Source organism: Hyla sarda, chromosome 4, assembly GCF_029499605.1.
Source record: "Hyla sarda isolate aHylSar1 chromosome 4, aHylSar1.hap1, whole genome shotgun sequence".
Lineage (NCBI taxonomy): Eukaryota > Metazoa > Chordata > Amphibia > Anura > Hylidae > Hyla > Hyla sarda.
The window spans coordinates 343,647,606-343,668,858 of record NC_079192.1 but is presented as its reverse complement, the minus strand read 5'-3'; the positions used below and the strand labels follow the sequence as shown (position 1 = coordinate 343,668,858).

The window sequence follows — 21,253 nt, the reverse complement described above, 5'->3', positions numbered from 1 at the left end:
AAACATGGAAGAACTATGATATACTTCCATCCCATTCTGGACTATTTTCTATACATGATCTTATATCGCTAGACTATATTGTAGGATGAAGAACTTGAAACAAGTTTCCTGTGTGGGAAATATACTTCACACCTAGCTTGGCGAGTAGGAGTTCTATCAATATGTCTAAGCAATAATTTAATGCTTTGATAGATTGAGTCCTGATTCTTCTGAAGGTAGAATGAAGTCTCAAAATATCCTAAAACTATAATCTCAATATGGAGATAATTATTTAAATTTATTGGCCAAACTAAATTGTATAATTCCATCCACATTATCCAAATTAGTCTTAATTAAATGGAATACCATTTTTGTGTCTCTTACCAAATCTATGTAATAACCTCGCTTCTGCTCTGAGGAACACTGAACGATCCATCTCATCATCATGGATAGCCATTGGTCTGATACTGTGTGATCAGTCTGTCTTTTCTGGGATCTCACATGGCTTTTCCACCCTATTGGACCTCTTTCCTGTGTCTTTGTGTGTTCTTTACAGCACAGTCCACAGTCTAAAGTCCCTAACATCTGGTTTGCCAGACTTTTTAATTAGTTAGACACACCCACCTAAATTGAAATTCCCCAATGAATGTAGGTTGGATGTGTACATATGGTAATGACTATGACATCAGTATATTACAGAATGCATTGAGAATATCACCCATAATGCCTTTCCTGTCGGTGTAATGTCAACTACCCATACGCTAGGGGGTGCTATTGCATAAGCAATTAGCATCATTACCATTAAGGGTTAACTGTCCAATGTTGGTTTCAAACCCACATTCCACACTTGACATATGGAGCCATAATTAACAATTCATCTATAAGTAATTAAAACCTGGATTCTCATAGACATCTTGGAGCCTACCTAGACATCCAAATTTATTAGAGAGATAAGAATATCATGGAGGTCTCTTCCACACAGACATGTGCATCTCTCTGTCTTATCTAAACAGCCATAAATATCTGAAGAGACAACAAGTATTTTACTCCCAGACTGACACTTGAATAGGAGAACTTTAGAATACACTGTGGTCTGTTTAGAACATACACAAAATGTCCGACATCATGCTATTAACATATTAAACATAGTGATTCATGAGGCGTATACTTAGCATGACAATGTACAACATAAACAAAGTTTTTGTATCTGACAGTGCCCATTTAAATGGCCCCTTTTTTCCACTTTACCCCAAAAAGTGTAAAAAAAAGTATTTGGTATATCGCCACATGCGTGAATGTATGAACTGTCTAAACATAATGTTAATAATCCCTTACCGTGAATGGCGTAAATGTTTATGAAAAAAAAAGTCAAAAATTGCTGCTTTTTTGTCACATCACATTCCAAAACAAAATAATAAAAAGGGATTAAACTACAGATCATGGCGCATATAGCCTCGTATACGGAAAAATTTGAAAGTTATAGGTGGTGAAATATATTATTATAGTTATAGGTTATTTTAACCCTTTAAGGACCCAGCCATTTTACACCTCAGGACCCGGCCATTTTTTGCACATCTGACCACTGTCACTTTAAACATTAATAACTCTGGAATGCTTTTAGTTATCATTCTGATTCCGAGATTGTTTTTTCGTGACATATTCTACTTTAACACAGTGGTAACATTTTGTGGTATCTTGCATCCTTTCTTGGTGAAAAATCCCAAAATTTTATGAAAAATTTGAAAATTTTGCATTTTTCTAACTTTGAAGCTCTCTGCTTGTAAGGAAAATGGATATTCCAAATAATTTTTTTTTTATTCACATATACAATATGTCTATTTTATGTTTGCATCATAAAATTGACGAGTTTTTACTTTTGGAAGACACCAGAGGGCTTCAAAGTTCAGCAGCAATTTTCCAATTTTTCACAAAATTTCCAAACTCACAATTTTTCATGGACCAGTTCAGGTTTGAAGTGGATTTGAAGGGTCTTCATATTAGAAATACCCCACAAATGACCCCATTATAAAAACTGCACCCCCCAAAGTATTCAAAATGACATTCAGTCCGCGTTTTAACCCTTTAGGTGTTTCACAGGAATAGCAGCAAAGTGAAGGAGAAAATTCACAATCTCCATTTTTTACACTTGCAAATTTTTGAATTTTTACAAGGGGTAAAAGGAGAAAATGTATACTTATATTTGTAGCCCAATTTCTCTCGAGTAAGCACATACCTCATATGTCTATGTAAAGTGTTCGGCGGGCGCAGTAGAGGGCTCAGAAGCGAAGGAGCGACAAGGGGATTTTGGAGAGTACGTTTTTTTTAAATGGTTTTTGGGGGGCATGTTGCATTTAGGAAGCCCCTATGGTGCCAGAACAGCAAAAATCCCCCACATGGCATACCATTTTGGAAACTAGACCCCTTGAGGTACGTAACAAGGAATAAAGTGAGCCTTAATACCCCACAGGAGTTTCACGACTTTTGCATATGTAAAAAAATAAAAAGAAAATTTCACTAAAATGTGTGTTTCCCCCCAAATTTCACATTTTTGCAAGGGTTAATAGCAGAAAATACCCCCCAAACATTGTAACCCCATCTCTTCTGAGTATGACGGTACCCCATAAGTTGACCTGAGGTGTACTATGGGTGAACTACAATGCTCAGAAGAGAAGGAGTCATATTTGGCTTTTTGAGAGCAAATTTTGCTCGGGGGCATGTCGCATTTAGGAAGCCCCTATGGTGCCAGGACAGCAAAAATCCCCCACATGGCATACCATTTTGGAAACTAGACCCCTTGAGGTACGTAACAAGGAATAAAGTGAGCCTTAATACCCCGCAGGAGTTTCACTACTTTTGCATATGTAAAAAAATAAAAATAAAATTTCACTAAAAGGTGTGTTTCCCCCCCAAATTTCACATTTTTGCAAGGGTTAATAGCAGAAAATACCCCCCAAAATTTGTAACCCCATCTCTTCTGAGTATGGAGGTACCCCATAACTTGACCTGAAGTGCACTACGGGCGAACTACAATGCTCAGAAGAGAAGGAGTCATATTTGGCTTTTTGAGAGCAAATTTTGCTCGGGGGGCATGTCGCATTTAGGAAGCCCATATGGTGCCAGGACAGCAAAATAACCCCCACATGGCATACCATTTTGGAAACTAGACCCCTTGAGGAACGTAAGAAGGCGTAAAGTGAACATTTACCCCCCACTGGTGTCTGTCATATCTTTGGAACAGTGGGCTGTACAACATTTTTAATTTGCACAGCCCACTCTTCCAAAGATCTGTCAGACACCAGTGGGGTGTAAATTCTCACTGCACCCCTCATTACATTCTGTGAGGGTTGTAGTTTCCGAAATGGGGTCACATGTGGGGTTTTGTTTTTTTTGCGTTTGTCAAAACCGCTGTAACAATCAGCCACCCCTGTGCAAATCACCTCAAATGTACATGGTGCACTCTCCCTTCTGGGCCTTGTTGTGCGCCCCCAGAGCACTTTACGCCTACATATGGGGTATCTCCGTACTCGGGAGAAATTGCGTTACAAATTTTGGGGGGCTTTTTTCCCCTTTACCTCTTGTCAAAATGAAAAGTATAGGGCAACACCAGCATGTTAGTGTAAAAAGTTTATTTTTTTTACACTAACATGCTGGTGTAGACCCCAACTTCCCCTTTTCATAAGGGGTGAAAGGAGAAAAAGACCCACAAGATTTGTTAGTCAATTTCTCCCGAGTACGGCGATACTCCATATGTGACCCTAAACTGTTGCCTTGAAATACGACAGGGCTCCAGAGTGAGAGCGCCATGTGCATTTGAGGCCTGAATTAGGGATTTGCATAGGGGTGGACATAGGGGAATTCTACGCCAGTGATTCCCAAACAGGGTGCCTCCAGCTGTTGCAAAACTCCCAGCATGCCTGGACAGTCAACGGCTGTCCGGCAATACTGGGAGTTGTTGTTTTGCAACAGCTGGAGGCTCCATTTTGGAAACAGTGGCGTACCAGGCGTTTTTCATTTTTATTGGGGAGGGAGGGGGGCTGTGTAGGGGTATGTGTATATGTAGTGTTTTTTACTTTTTATTTAATTTTTTGTTAGTGTAGTGTAGTGTTTTTAGGGTACAGTCACACGGGCCGGGGATTACAGAGAGTTTGAGCTGCCGCGCAAAATTTGCTGCATTGCAAACTTGCAGCCCGATACTCACTGTAAGGGGGGGGGACCTCCAGCTGTTGCAAAACTACTACTCCCAGCATGCCTGATAATGTTTGGGAGTTGTGGTTTTGCAACAGCTGGAGGCACACGGGTTGGGAAACACTGAGTTAGGAAACAATGTTTCCCAACCAGTGTGCCTCCAGCTGTTGCAAAACCACAACTCCCAAACATTCTCAGGCATGCTGGGAGTAGTAGTTCGGCAACATCTTTAGAGCCAGATGTTGCCGAACTACAACTCCCAGCATGCTTGGAGTTGTAGTTTTGCAACATCTGGAGGACTACAGTTTGCAGACCACTAATACAGTGGTTCCCAATCTGTGCCTTTCCAGATGTTGCAAAACTACAACCCCCAGTATGCCAAAACTGTCCAGGCATGCTGGGAGTTGTAGTTCTGCAACATCTGAAGGGCCAGATGTTACAGCACTACAACTCCCAGCATGCCTGGACAGTAAGGGCATGCTGAGAATGTGTAGTTTTGCAACATCTGGAAGGGCACAGTGGTCTCCAAACTGTGGACCTCCAGATGTTGCAAAACTGCAACTCCCAGCATGCCCAGACGCCAAGGGCTGTCTGGGCATGCTGGGAGTTGTAGTTTACAGGGTCCTATTACAGCAATGCATGTCGCTTTACGGCGACGTGCATTGCTGTAAAGGGCCCGACCGCGGCTGAAGATCTACTCACCTGTCGCCGCCGCCGCCATCTTCCTCGCCGGGATCCGGGTCTTCATGGACGAGGTAAGTACCGGGGCCGGTCCCCAGCACTCCCCCGTCCCCCGCAGCGTCCTCCGGTCTTCCTCCCGTCCTCTCCGGACTTTCAGGGGCCGGGCAGGACGGGAGGAAGTAACCGCCCCCCCTCCTGCGATTGGTCGGTTAACTAACCGACAGATCGCAGGGAATAGGAGGAGGTGGCAGGCTTGCCACCTCGCTCCTATACGTTAGCATGGTCCTGGCTGTCTGTGACAGCCGGGATCATGCGAAATTACCGGGCGGTCGGGTCCCAGAGACCCGATCAGCCCGGTATCGCCGCAGATCGCAAGGGCGATTTCCCTTGCGATTTGCGGCGATCGCCGACATGGGGGGCCTACATGGCCCCCCTCGGCGTTTGCCCTGGATGCCTGCTGAAGGATTTCAGCAGGCATCCAGTTCCGATCTCTGCCCGGCGCGCGGCAGAGACGGGAAAACGCCAGGACGTACGGGGACGTCCTGGGTCCTTAAGGCCCAGGGTGCGGGGACGTCCCCGTACGTCCTGGGTCCTTAAGAGGTTAAACATACTAATTTTGTTAAAATAGTTTTGCGTTTTTTTTCCCTTTTTTTAAAGCAGTACAATAATAGAAAAGTTGTAAACATGGGCATCATTTTAATCCTATTGATCCACGAAATAAAGAAAACATGTCATTTTTTCCTTAAAGTATACAGCGCGAAAATGAAACCTTCCAAAATTACGGTTTTCTTTTTCATTTCCATACCCAAATTATATATTTTTTGTTGTGCCATACATTTTATCTCATTACAAAGGACAATTGGTCGTGTGAAAAATTATCCCTCGTATGGGTCTGTGGATGGAAATATAAAAGATTTTTAGGAGGAGGGAAAAAAACGAAAATGCAAACATATAATTAGCTGTGTCCTTAAGGGGTTTAAACATGGGTATCATATTGACCCACATAATAAGGTTCACATGTCAGTTTTTCCACAAAGTACACTGCGTAAAATTGAAACCCACAAAAGTTGCAAAATAACATTTTTGTTTATATATATTTTTTTTCAGTTTCTTATTGAAAATGTTTTCTTTTTTTCTTCTTTGCCATCCATTTTCTGGTAAAATGAAAGATGTCATTGCAAAGTTGAATTGGTCCTATAGAAAATAAGCCATCATATGGCTCAATGGATGGAAAAATTTGAGTTATGAATTTCAAAACAAGAGGAGGGAAAACAAAAACTCAAAAATGAAAGCAAACTGTGTCCTCAAGACCATAATGGGCTGTGTCTTTAACCACTTAGGGACCCAGGGCGTACAGGTACGCCCCAACGCCCTGGCACTTAAGGATCCAGGGGGGCATACCTGTACACCCATGGACCGGGATGACTGCTGATATCTATCAGCAGGCACCCCGTGCAAACCCTGAGACCCCCCCCCCCGTGTCAGTGATCGCCGCAAATCGCCGGTCAATTCATTTGCACTAATATATGTACTTGTTTTTATATTATATTTTATATTTATATTTTCATATGTTTGATTCAGTATTTTAGTGTGATCACTAGTATGCACTTTTATTACTATTTTGCACCATAAATTTGTATTTTTGCACTAATTTAATCTATACACTTTATATTTATATAATATAATCATGTTATATGTTTCTACGCATTTTATTTTTATAATTTTCACTAATTAAATAACTAATTAATTATTTTTCACTATTTATTTCAATATATATATATATATATATATATATATATATATATATATATATGCACACTTTTCCACTATCATGTATTTCTCTTTTCTTCACTATATATACATATAGCTTATAGTATATCACTATGTACTATATCTCATTATTTTGTGTTTTTTATGACTCATTTTTTTTTACTAATCACTATTTCATTTCATTATATATATATATATACTCTTCTATACTATTATGTATTCTTTTATTATTCATTATATACACATATAGTTTATAATGTATTTTATCATGTATTTACATTTTCCACTATGTTTTCTTCTTTCTCTTTTTTTCTCTATGTTATTAATTATGTATTAAGGGGAATAGGGCCGGCCGCGGGTAGGGGTTTTGTTTTGCTTAGTTTATTTTATACTTTATATTGGTATTTTTGTGTATTTTTTCTCTGGTTTTCATGCATGTAGCACTTTACCAATATAAAACAGACAAGTCCCGATTTTGTGCCGGTGCGCATGCGCGGGTTATCCGGCCTCCGGCCTTCCTTGCGGGCGTCATTGCGGGGGCCGTGTCATGTGACCGATCAGCTGTTTGTTGGTCGGGCCACCTGACCGGCACTCCGTGACGCGATGCCGGAAGTGAGCGGAGTACGGAAGAGACGGCGATACATGCGCCGCAAACGGCTGGGCGTCTGCAGATGCAAACAATAAGGTAATGATAGCTGGCCTTTCATTGGTACACACTGATATAAATACTGTGATCATTCTGGAGGACAACACTCCTCGACAAAGGTTTGTCCGAAACGCTGCGTTGGGGTGGTGACACCCTGCTCCCCGGGACCGTGCATTGTTTAAGTATGTATTTACTACTATAGGGCTGTTTTTCTTTTTCTTTGTTGCTCTCCATTATACTTATTATGTGTCATTACTTTCAGTGAACGGGGTACAGTGTGACACCTTGGTGTTTTTTGTTTTCTATCCCCCATTGAGTGTGTTATGCCTCCAATGTGTTTTTAAGTATATGGGATTTAATAAACTTTGGATTTTGTATATTTCTATAAAGTGACTCCATTTTCTTTTGTTGTGCTAATATGTATGGGAGTTCATACTAGCTGTTGTGATTTGGGTTTATTTGCACCCTGAGTGCGTTACTATTAGCAATTGGATTATCTTACAATTTTTAAGGCAATATATTTTGATGTTTACAGTAACCCAATTTTTGGTGTTTTTTGTATTTATAAATATATAATTTATAGTACGCTACTAATCAGGAAGACTTAAATTAAGTTTCCTCGTGGCAATTATTATGTCATGTGGAGGAGCAGAGAAATCCCATTAGATATGATCATTGCATTGATCCACATAAGACGCGCCCCGTTCATCTGCAGTAGAAGGAGGTGTGGCTTATAAACTACTATTACATCTCATAATTGAGGTTATATATAAGCCAGGTCTGCTCATATACATAACATAATTCTGCCCACATTAAAAATGAGGTAACTTAATCAAATAAGAAACCTGTGTATCTTACCGAGAGTACTTCTGGATGAAAGAAAGATGGCTATCCGGGGTCCATGGAAACGCCTGAAGTCATAACCGGTTATCAGAGAAGAATGGGCTTATGGCATCTAGCTCTCTCCCTGGTTCTTCATGGCTCTGCCCCTTCAGGTAGACTCTAGGAACTTCTGTGATGAGGATGGGCCCCGCTATCTGTGTCCTCTTCTCTGTTCTAGTCCTCCCTCAGTTTTTAACCTGTTTCCTATCTTAAGGATCCACCCAACAAATATCATATTATCCAATGATGACTGGTGGGTGTGTGTATGGAGATCAGGGCTAGTCACATGTCTAGTTAAATGACATCACAGCTAAACATGAATTTACTATAATTGTGTCATAGATGCAAAGGATTATTTTGTGGCCACCTTATCACCTGTATACACATAATCTATGACAAGACAATGTTGATACTTCTCAGGCATCTCAAATAGATGACCAGAGATACAGATAAATAGAATGCAAATATAACCCACTGTTAAACACCCACACACCTGTATCTGGGTGTACTGAGAAGACCCCCATTGGAGTCAAGATAATAGACAATGAGTTTCACTCTCCAGGATTTTCCTTGGAGACTTGTTTTAGGCAGATAACACCTTTACAAACATTCTGTGATCTTTCAATGAACTCTGTTTAGGCCTTCTTAGAATTCATACAACATGGTGGACACTTTGCCATGTTATTATTCTATTAAACGTAGTGATTCATTATTATTATTATTTTTTGGCCTACAAGCGGTAAAAGGAAAAAAATACCCTCAATATTTTTAATGCAATTTCTCCTGAGTACGGAAATACCCCATATGTGGGTGTAAAGTGATCTGCGGGCGCACAACATGGCTCAGAAGTGAGTGCACACCATGTACATTTGAGGTCTAAATTGGTGATTTGCACAAGGGTCGCTGATCTTACAGTGGTTCTGACATAACAATGCCCCCATAGTGCCAGAACAGTGGAAACTACACCCCTCACAGAATTTAATAAGGGATACAGTGAGCATTTACACCCCACAGGTGTCTGACAGATTTTTTGGAACAGTGGTCCTTGAAAATGAAAAATAAAATTTTCCATTTGCACAGCCCACTGTTCCAAAGATTTGTCAAATGCCAGTGGAGTGTAAATGCTCACTGCACCCCTTATTAAATTCTGTGAGAGGTGTAGTTTCCAAAATGGGGTCACATGTGGGGGGGGTCGTCCACTGTTCTGGCACCACGGGGGGCTTTGTAAACACACATGGCCCCGACTTCCATTCCAAACAAATTCTCTTTCCAAAAGCTCAATGGCGCTCCTTCTTTTCTGAGCATTGTAGTTTTCCTGCAGAGCATTTTACATCCATATATGGGGTATTTCCATACTTAGAAGAAATGGGGTTACAAATTTTGGGAGGCTTTTTCTCCTATTACCCCTTGTGAAAATGAAAAAATCCAATTTTTCATTTTCACGTCCAACTTTAGCGGAAATTTTTCAAACACCTGTGGGGTGTTAAGGCTCACTGTACCCCTTGTTACGTTCCTTGAGGGGTGTAGTTTCCAAAATAGTATGCCATGTGTGTTTTTTTTTTTTTTTTGCTGTTCTGGCACCAAAGGGTCTTCCTAAATGCGACATACCCCCCCCAAAACCATTTCAGCAAAATTTTCTTTCCAAAAGCCAAAATGTGACTCCTTCTCTTCTGAGCATTGTAGTGCGCCCGTAGTGCACTTGACGTCCTCACATGGGGTATTTCCATACTCAGAAGAGGTGGGGTTACAAATTTTGGGGGGCATTTTCTCCTATTGCTCCTTGTAAAAATGTAAAATTTGGGGGAAAACCAGCTTTTTAGTGAAAAAAAAAATGTCATTTACACATCCGACTTTAACGAAAAGTCGTCAAACACCTGTGGGGTGTTAAGGCTCAATGTACCCCTTGTTACGTTCCTTGAAGGGTAGTTTCCAAAATAGTATTTTTTTTTTTGCTGTTCTGCCACCATAGGGGCTTCCTAAATGTGACATGCCCCACAAAAACCATTTCAGAAGAACGAACTCTCCAAAATGTCATTGTCGCTCCTTCCCTTCTGAGCACTCTACTTCGCCCACCGAACACTTTACATCCACATATGAGGTACTTCCTTACTCGAGAGAAATTGGTTCACAAATTTTGGGGGTCTTTTTCTCCTTTTACCCCTTGTAAAATTTAAAAAACTTGGTCTACAAGAACATGCGAGTGTAAAAAATTAAGATTTTTAATTTTCTCCTTCACTTTGCTGCTATTCCTGTGAAACACTTAAAGGGTGAACACAATTTCTGAATGTCATTTTGGATACTTTGAGGGGTGCAGTTTTTTATAATGGGGTCATTTATGGGGTATTTCTAATATGAAGGCCCTTCAAATCCACTTCAAAACTGAACTGGTCCCAGCAAAATTCAGTTTTAGAAATTTTTGGGAAAAATTGGAAAATTGCTGCTGAACTTTGAAGCCCTCTGCTGTCTTCCAAAAGTAAAAACATGTTAACTTTATGATGAAAATATAAAGTAGACATATTTTATATGTGAATCAATATATAATGTATTTGTTATGTCTTTTTTGCTTATAAGCAGAGAGTTTCAAAGTTAATAAAATGCTAAAGTTTAAAATTTTTCAGCAAATTTTGGAATTTTTCACCAAGAAATTATGCAAGTATCGACAAAAATTTACCACTGACATAAAGTAGAATATGTCATGAAAAAACAATCTTGGAATCAGAATGAAAAGTAAAAGCATCCCAGAGTTATTAATGCTTAAAGTGACAGTGGTCAGATGTTCAAAAAATGCTCGGGTCCTTAAGGGGTTAAGTGCTGTATAGTACCGTTTTTTTACGTTACAGTTTTGTACATGAGACTAAATAAAATGTTTGTTCTGTTAGAGATGTGGGCTTTATCAGTAATTTCTCAAAGGTAAAACCCTTGTTTGCTAATTGCTGATTTTCTGTTTTATGCTTACAGTTCACAATGAATTATGAAAATCCTCCACCCTACTCGGGGGTTAATCCACCTCAACCTTACCCACCATTTGGACAGCCACAAGGTGGCCCAGCTCTGTATCCTGGTTATCCACCCAATCCAGCAGGATATCAGCCAGGGTATCAAGGATACCCTCAGTATGAATGGCAAGGTGGTCAACCTCCAGCACCAGTATATATGGAAGTTCCTAAAAATACAGGTATATACTTGGTTATATTGACTTGATATACTGTTGTTTGCTTTTAGTAACTGAAAGGGGTATCTCATAACACTAATTGTGTTTATTTAAGAATATGGTGGTCCAACCTATAAAACCCCTACTTATTCTAATTTTTTTTTAAAGAGCCCTCTTTGCCCAGTGATGTCCCCAGATACCCCAGTGCAGGCAACTACAGCACACGGACCTCCCTTCCATCTCCTGCCCATTGCCCTGGCTCTCCTCATGCACTGAGCAACCACTGCTTGTGTATCTCCACCTCTCCCATAGACAGTGCATCACAGGGGGGCAGGAGATCACAGGGGGCTCATGGGTAAATCTGAAGAAATGGAGTTAAATTTTATTACGTGAAGTCACAATTGTTATCAATCACAATTCAACTAAAAGAAGGCAAAATTGTAACAATTGTCTTTTATTGAGGACATTGGGTAAACATAGCACATAGCAAAAAGAATAAGTAAGTGGACCTATAAACACATAGCAAAAAGAATATGTAAGTGGACCTATAAACATATAGCAAAAAGAATATGTAAGTGGATCTATAAAGTTAAAGCCGATATTTGAACTCCAAAAATTTTAAGCCATTATGCCCGGGCGCAGAGAATATAAAATAACAAAGTGGGTTCATCAACGACTGGTCCTTCAGTGACTCGGTATCTCGCTCTGCTCCTCTGCCATCTTCTTCCTGGTCGGGCCGTAGTCAGCGTGTCACACTGAAACTCAGCTAATCGCTGGCCACACAGATGTCCCGTCTCGGACGGCGATAGGCTGAGTGGCAGTGTGTTGCTTTGCACCCTGGCGACCAGTGCTGTGGCTCAATGCATTAATTACACTGCTGCTCAACCTTTTTGCCAGTCGAGGCAGGACATCGCTGCGGCCACGGATTAGCTAAGCTTCAGTGTGTGGCACTTACCATGGCCAACGCAGAAGACAACGGCAGAGAAGCAAATGAGATACCAGGACACTAATGGAGCTCCGGCAGATGAGTCCCCTTTGTTATATTATGTGCTGGGCACCTGGGCATAATGGCTTAACATTTTTCTAGTTGAAGTATCTTCTTTAATAACCTGTAGATCTCCATTTTGCCTCTCGAGCAATCATTTCTTTTGTTCGACTTTAAAAACTTGCACTGGAGCCTCACCTCATAGTTTTTGCCTTGAAGCTTATGTACACTGTATGGGCAAGAAGAGAGAGAGTGAGGATAGGAGGTAGTGAGCTAGGTCAGCAGAATAATAGATTAGGTCTTGCTACAATGGTGCTGGTGGAAGGGAGGTTGGAATGGCTAATATAAACTGCAAAACATGCTTGTTACTACAGTTTAGATGGATTTTCACTCGCTTATAAACATTTAGGTAGACAGCATGACTGTTAATAGTATTAAAGAATTGACAGGTCCTACAAAAAAAAAAAAGAAAGAATGCTTAAATAGGGTGTTGAGAGTAAAAAAGACCTAGACATGCAATTTCAGGGGTGTTTTTTTTTGGCTTGTTGGACAACCACTCTAAGATTATGTTCACACAATATTATAATTGTATTTTCAGGTTCAAGAGTGTGACTGTCTCATTCTGCTTTTAACCCCTTAAGGACACAGCTCATTATGGTCATTATTAAGGATTGGAGCATATTTGGGAACATCTGACCACTATCACTTTAATCATTAACCCCTTAAGGACTCAGGGTTTTTCCGTTTTTGCACTTTCGTTTTTTCCTCCTTACCTTTTAAAAATCATAACCCTTTCAATTTTCCACCTAAAAATCCATATTATGGCTTATTTTTTGCGTCGCCAATTCTACTTTGCAGTGACATTAGTCATTTTACCCAAAAATGCACGGCGAAACGGAAAAAAAAATCATTGTGCGACAAAATCGAAAAAAAACGCCATTTTGTAACTTTTGGGGGCTTTCGTTTCTACGCAGTGCATATTTCGGTAAAAATTACACCTTATCATTATTCTGTAGGTCCATACGGTTAAAATGATACCCTACTTATATAGGTTTGATTTTGTCGCACTTCTGGAAAAAATCATAACTACATGCAGGAAAATTTATACGTTTAAAAATGTCATCTTCTGACTCCTATAACTTTTTTATTTTTCCACGTATGGGGTGGTATGAGGACTCATTTTTTGCGCCGTGATCTGAAGTTTTTATCGGTATGATTTTTGTTTTGATCGGACTTTTTGATCACGTTTTATTCATTTTTTAATGATATAAAAAGTGACCAAAATACGCTTTTTTGGACTTTGGAATTTTTTTGCGCGTACGCCATTGACCGTACGGCTTAATTAATGATATATTTTTATAGTTCGGACATTTACGCACGCGGCGATACCACATATGTTTATTTTTTATTTTTTTTACACTGTTTTATTTTTTTTATGGGAAAAGGGGGGTGATTCAAACTTTTATTAGGGAAGGGGTTAAATGACCTTTATTAACACTTTTTTTTTACATTTTTTTTGCAGTGTTATAGGTCCCATAGGGACCTATAACACTGCACACACTGATCTCTAATGCTGATCACTGGCGTGCATTAACACGCCTGTGATCAGCATTATCGGAGCTTGACTGCTCCTGCCTGGATCTCAGGCACGGAGCAGTCATTCGTCGATCGGACACCGGGGAGGCAGGTAAGAGCCCTCCCGGTGTCCGATCAGCTGTTCGGGATGCCGCGATTTCACCGCGGCGGTCCCGAACAGCCCGACTGAGCAGCCGGGTCACTTTCACTTTCACTTTAGAAGCGGCGGTCAGCTTTGACCGCCGCTTCTAAAGGGTTAATACCGCACATCGCCGCGATCGGCGATGTGTGGTATTAGCCGCGGGTCCCGGCCGTTGATTAGCGCCGGGACCGACGCGATATGATGCGGGATCGCGGCGCGATCCCGCTTCATATCGCGGGAGCCGGCGCAGGACGTAAATATACGTCCTGCGTCGTTAAGGGGTTAAAGGGGTTATCCAGGAAAAAACTTTTTTTTATACATATATCAACTGGCTCTAGAAAGTTAAACAGATTTGTAAATTACTTCTATTAAAAAAATCTTAATCCTTTCAGTACTTATGAGCTTCTGAAGTTAAGGTTGTTCTTTTCTGTCTAAGTCCTCTCTGATGACACCTGTCTCGGGAAACGCCCAGTTTAGAAGCAAATCCCCATAGCAAACCTCTTCTAAACTGGGTGTTTCCTGAGACAGGTGTCATCAGAGAGCACTTAGACAGAAAAGAACAATCTTAACTTCAGAAGCTCATAAGTACTGAAAGGATTAAGATTTTTTAATAGAAGTAATTTACAAATATGTTTAACTTTCTTAAGCCAGTTGATATATATAAAAAAGTTTTTTCCTGGATAACCCCTTTAACCCCTTAAGGACTCAGCCCATTTTGGCCTAAAGGACTCAGACAATTTAATTTTTACGTTTTCATTTTTTCCTCCTCGCCTTCTAAAAATCATAACTCTTTTATATTTTCATCCACAGACTAGTATGAGGGCTTGTTTTTTGCGCGACCAGTTGTCCTTTGTAATGACATCACTCATTATATCATAAAATGTATGGCGCAACCAAAAAACACTATTTTTGTGGGGAAATTAAAACGAAAAACGCAATTTTGCTTTTTTTGTAAGGTTTTGTTTTCACGCCGTACAATTTGTGGTAAAAATGACGTGTGTTCTTTATTCTGAGGGTCAATACGATTAAAATGATACCCATTATTATATATTTTTATATTATTGTTGCGCTTAAAAAAAATCACAAACTTTTTAACCAAATTAGTACGTTTACAATCCCTTTATTTTGATGACCTCTAACTTTTTTATTTTTCCGTATAAGTGGCGGTATGGGGGCTAATTTTTTGCGCCATGATCTGTACTTTTTTTTGATACCACATTTGCATATAAAAAACTTTTAATAAATTTTTTATAATTTTTTTTTTAATAAAATGTATTAAAAAAGTAGGAATTTTGGACTTTTTTTTTTTTTTCGTTCACGCCGTTCACCGTACGGGATCATTAACATTTTATTTTAATAGTTCGGACATTTACGCATGCGGCGATACCAAATATGTCTATAAAAAATTTTTTTACGCTTTTTGGGGGTAAAATAGGAAAAAATGGACGCTTTACTTTTTTATTGGGGGAGGGGATTTTTAACTTTTTTTTAACTTTTACTTTTACATTTTTTTTTTACACTTGAATAGTCCCCATAGGGGACTATTCATAGCAATACCATGATTGCTAATACTGATCTGTTCTATGTATAGGACATAGAACAGATCAGTATTATCGGTCATCTCCTGCTCTGGTCTGCTCGATCACAGACCAGAGCAGGAGACGCCGGGAGCCGGACGGAGGAAGGAGAGGGGACCTCCGTGCGGCGTTCTGATTGATCGGATCCCCGCAGCAGCGCTGCGGGCGATCCGATCGTTCATTTAAATCGCGAACTGCCGCAGATGCCGGGATCTGTATTGATCCCGGCACCTGAGGGGTTAATGGCGGACGCCCGCGAGATCGCGGGCGTCGGCCATTGCCGGCGGGTCCCTGGCTGCGATCAGCAGCCGGGATCAGCCGCGCATGACACGGGCATCGCTCCGATGCCCGCGGTTAAGCACAGGACGTAAATGTACGTCCTGGTGCGTTAAGTACCACCTCACCAGGACGTACATTTACGTCCTGCGTCCATAAGGGGTTAATAACTCTTGAATGCTTTTCCTAATCATCCTGATTCCGAGATAGTTTTTCGTGACATATTCTACTTTAACATAGTGGTATATTTTCGTCGATACTTGCATCATTTCTTGGTGAAAAATGTGAAAATTTCATGAAAAATTTGAAAATTTGGCATTTTTGAACTCTCAGGCCGATAGCCGATAACTTATACCGATATTCCGGTATAAGTTATCGGCTATTTCCCCCCCCCCCAAATATCCGTGGTAAAATGTGTGTGTGCGGATAAACCCTGATAAACTGTTTCTGGCCCTGCAGAAGCCGCTGCAGATCAATGATTTAAAGGGGGCGCTTTAAATAAATGAACTGCAGTGACTTTTGCGGGGCCAGAGACCGCCGCCGCCACCCGCTTCTCTCCCACTACCGGTCCTGGGGTTCTGAATCCAACCACCGCCACTGCCCCCCCCCTGCCTATCCTCTGGCCATAGACCACCGCCGCCCACTTCTCTCCCCCTGCCGGTCCTGAGTCCAACCACCGCCGCTGCCCCATTGCCTCCCCCAACCCCGGTTTTATAATTACCTGTTCCCGGGGTCCGCACTACTTCTGGCTCCGGCAGCGTCCTGAGCTGTCACTGTGCGCACTCATGGTGACGTTACGTTGAGTACGTCATTCGTCATTGCGCAGTGCATATAGCGGCGGCGGTCTCTGGCCAGAGAATAGGCGGGGGGAGGGGGGTTAGCAGCAGTGGTTGGATTCAGGACCCCAGGACAGGCAGGGGGAGAGAAGCGGGCGGTGGCGGGCTCTGGCACTGCAAAAGCCGCTGCAGATACAGATAACTTCCACAATCGTGAATATCGTCCGATAATATCGGCAAAAACGATTATTGGTCGATTCCTACTGTGGAGTCCCACCTTGTATGTATTGCCTATCACTAGTCTTACTGCTGCTATTTTTCTGCACTGGCACTTTGTTTTTCTCATATGTTGCACTGTGTGTAGCTTTTTGCATACTGCACTTTGATTATTTTTTAAGTGTGAGTTTAGCACACATGATTGGCAATTGTTAGCCTAAGTCATTTTGCCCCTTCTTCTACATCACTTTATTGCACCTTATTTCACTCCTTTTTCCTCTCATGCAGCAGCGACCTTATTTATTTTATTTTTTTTACTATTTTTATCATATTTTATTCTGTCCTTGTGTGCAATATATTTTGGTAATGATGAATTGATTCAATAAAATGAATATATTTTTCACATGAATTTTACTCATTTACTCTATCTCAGATTTTATTTGTGGTTATTTGCATCCACATGTAGTGCGTTTATAGGTACCGTGTGTGTGTGTGTGTGTGTGTATATATTTATATATATATATATATATATATATATATATATATATATATATATTATGTTATATTTATTTAACTTTGAAGCTCTCTGTTTGTAAGGAAAATAGACATACCAAATAAATGATATGTTGATTCACGTATACAATATTTCTACTTTATGTTTGCATCATAAAGTTGACTTGTTTTTACTTTTGGAAGACATCAGAGGGCTACAAAGTTCAACAGCAATTTTCCAATTTTTCACAAAATCTTTAAAATCTGAATTTTTCAGGGACCAGTTCAGATTTGAAGTGGATTTTAGGGTGCCTTCATATTAGAAATACCCCATAAATGACCCCATTATAAAAACTGCACCTCTCAAAGTATTCAAAATGACATTCAGGAAGTTTGTTAACCCTTTAGGTGTGTTACAGGAATAGCAGCAAAGTGATGGAGAGAATTCAAAATCTTCATTTTTTACACTCGCATATTCTTGTAGACCCATTTTTTTTTAAGTTTTTTTACAAGGGGTAAAAGGAAAAAAAGGCCCCCAAAATGTGCAACCTTTTTCTCTCAAGTAAGGAAATACCTCATATGTGGATGTAAAGTGCTCTGTGGTTACACTAAAGGGCTCAGAAGGTAAGGAGCGAGAATGGGATTTTGGAGAGTGAATTTTGGTGAAATGGTGTTTGGGGGGGCATGTCGCATTTAGGAAGCCCCTATGGTGCCAGAACAGCAAAAAAAAAAACAAAAAAACACATGGCACACTATTTGGGAAACAACACCCCTCAAGGAATGTAACAAGCAGCACAGTGAGCCTTTACACCCCACAGGTGTTTGACAAATTTCCACTAAAATTGGACGTGAAAATGAAAAGATTTTTTTCACAAAAATGCTGTTGTTCCCCCAAATTTTTCATTTTTACAAGGGGTAATAGGAGAAAAAAGCCTTCCAAAATTTGTAACCCCATTTCTTCTGGGTATGGAAATACACCATATGTGGATGTAAAGTGCTCTGCAGGCGAATTACAGTGCTCAGAAGAGAAGGAGCACCATTGAGCTTTTGGAGAGAGAATTAGTTTGGAATGGAAGTCGGGAGCCATGTGCATTTACAAAGTCCCCATGGTGCCAGAACAGTGGACGACCCCCCACATGTGACCCCATTTTGGAAACTACACCCCTCACTGAATTTAATAAGGGGTGCAGTGAGCATTTACACCACACTGGCGATTGACAGATCTTTGGAATAGTGGGCTGTGCAAATGAAAAATTACATTTTTCATTTTCACGAACCACTGTTCCAAAAATCTGTAATACACCTGTGGGGGGTAAATGCTCACTGCACACCTTATTACATTCCATGAGGGGTGTAGTTTCCAAAATGGAGTCACATGTGGGGGGGTCCACTGTTCTGGCACCATGGGGGCTTTGTAAACACGCAAAGCCCAATGGAGCTCCTTCGCTTCTGAGCATTGTAGTGCACCTGCAGATCACTTTACATCCACATATGGGCTATTTCCATACTCAGAAGGAATGGGGTTACAAATTTTGGGGGGCTTTTTTCCCACTATTTTCCCATGTGAAAATGAGAAATGTAGGGTAACACCAACATTTTAGTGAAAAAAATGTTTTTTCATTTTCACATGCAAATTTAACAAAAATTTCTCAATCACCTGTGAGGTGTTAAGGCTCACTATACCCCTTGTTATGTTCCGTGAGGGGTGTAGTTTTCAAAATGTTGTCACATGTGGGCATTTATGTTTTTGCATTTGTCAGAATCGCTGTAAAATCAGCCACCCCTATGCAAATCACCAATTTAGGCCTCAAATGTACATGTGCGCTCTCATTCCTGAGCCCTGTTGTGCGCTCGCAGAGCATTTTACGTCCACATATGGGATATTTCCTAACTCTGGAGAAATTGCGTTACAAATTTTGGAGGTCTTTTTATCCTTTTACCTTTTGTGAAAATGAAAAGTATGGGGCAACACTACAATAACATGCTGGTGTAGACCCCAACTTTCGCTTTTCATAAGGGGTAAAAGCCCACCAAAATTTGTTAGGCAATTTCTTCCGAGTACGGAAATACCCCATATGTGGCACTAAACTGTTGCCTTGAAATACGACAGGGTTCCGAAGTGAGAGAGCACCATGCGCATTTGAGGCCTAAATTAGGGATTTGCATGGAGACTCCGATACTAAAAATACCTCTGATACCAAAAATGTACATATCATGTTTGTGTCTATGATCTATATTTCTCTCAGACTTAGCTTCATTTCTGAATTACCTTAATGTTGTCGACCAGAATCAGGGGGGGCGGGTCCCTTTCTTCTCCTCCTCCCCCTCACTCTTCTCAGTCACTGGTCTGGGGAGTGAGCATCCGTAACACTTTCCTTTCTGGTTTTATGCTATACACACACTGTGTGCTAACAGCTTTTGCAAAACTACAGCTCCCAGCATGCTCACACATCCTTTGAGTTGTAGTTTTGCAACAGCTGGAGGCATATGATTGGTAAAACTCAGATTTACAGCAGTGTTTCTGCAGGCTGTGTTACTCCTACTGTTGCAAAACTACAACTCCCAGCATGCCCACACTTCATTTGTGCAGCCATGCTGGGAGTTTGTTTTACAACAGCTGGAGACCTATGATTGTAGTCCCCCTGTATTAGATACATATACACACAAATTGACTTCATTTATTCATACACATGCACATTACCTAGACAACACAGATTTACACACATACATATATATCCACACACACATATATACATGCTGAGACACTTACTTTTTAAACAAAAAATCCTCCATTCAGTCCCCATCTTCAGTCACCATCTTCTTTCATCATCTGCTCATGCAGTGTATTCACGCCCTTCCTCCCTCCTCCTCACACAGGAGACTGTGAAGTAAACACAGACAGTGAGGGATCCAATCACAGCAGCTTTAGGTCTACAGACCTGTCAATCATGAAGTGGGTCCATGATGTAGGTGATGACGAGTGGACACAGCCAGGCTGGAATGTATCCCAGAAGGCAGGGAGGCAATTCTTTGACTGGCTTTTTCAGTATGAAATACTGAAAGTTTTTTTTTTTTTTTATGAAAGCAATTGTAAAACCTATTGGTTTTGCATGCTTTACAACATATCAAAAGTTTTTATATCTGACAGTGCCCATTTTACTCAGTGTTTCGCAACCAGTGTGCCTCCAGCTGTTGCAAAACTACAACTCCCAGCATGTACGGTCTATCAGTGCATGCTGGGAGTTGTAATTTGCAACAGCTGGAGGTGCACTGGTTGCGAAACACTGAGTTAGGTAACAAACTCTCAGTGGTTTGCAACCAGTGTGCCTCCAGCTGTTGCAAAGCTACAACTCTCAGCATGCACAGCCGAAGGGCATGCTGGGGCTTGTAGTTATGCAACAGCTGGAGGCACACAACTACAACTCCCAGTGTGCCCTTTGGCTGTCCGTGCATGCTGGGGGTTGTAGTTTTGCAACTGCTGGGGCACACTTTTTTTTATAGAAACTACTACCCCCAGCATGCACAAACTACCAAAGGGCATGCTGGGAGTTGTAGTTGTGCCTTCTGCTGTTGCATAACAACAACTCCCAGCATGCCCTTTTGTGCATGCTGGGAGCTGTTGCTAAGCAACAACAGGATGCACAGTCTTACCTCCTGCTGCTGCACTCTGGCCTCCTTTGCCTGTCCCCACTGCCGCTGACTGCGCTCCTGGGGCCCCGATCACACCGCTGATGCCGGGGATCGAGGACCCCTGGTCCAGGTAACAACTCCTGCCACCCGCTCTCCAGAATAGGGGCGGAGCGGGTGCCGTTAGGGACACCCCCACAGCAGGAGTCCTGATTCCGGCCAACAAATCAGGATGATCATGAGGTGGCACTATTGCCACCTCACTCCTGCTGCTAAAGGGTGATAGGTGCCGT

At 41.1% G+C, this 21,253-nt stretch overlaps 1 protein-coding gene across 5 annotated transcripts in view; it reads left to right on the top strand.

The window, feature by feature from the left end:
• LOC130267178 (uncharacterized) overlaps positions 1-21,253 on the top strand; it is a 170,246-nt gene that overhangs the window by 48,284 nt on the left and 100,709 nt on the right. For all 5 annotated transcript variants that reach the window (XR_008843085.1, XR_008843086.1, XR_008843084.1 and 2 more), the window contains exon 2: positions 11,102-11,318. Coding sequence is in view for 1 of the 5 variants with exons in the window: in XM_056516529.1 (XP_056372504.1) it covers positions 11,108-11,318 (211 nt within the window). In the remaining 4 variants the exon portion in view is untranslated. The remainder of the gene's footprint in view (positions 1-11,101; positions 11,319-21,253) is intronic.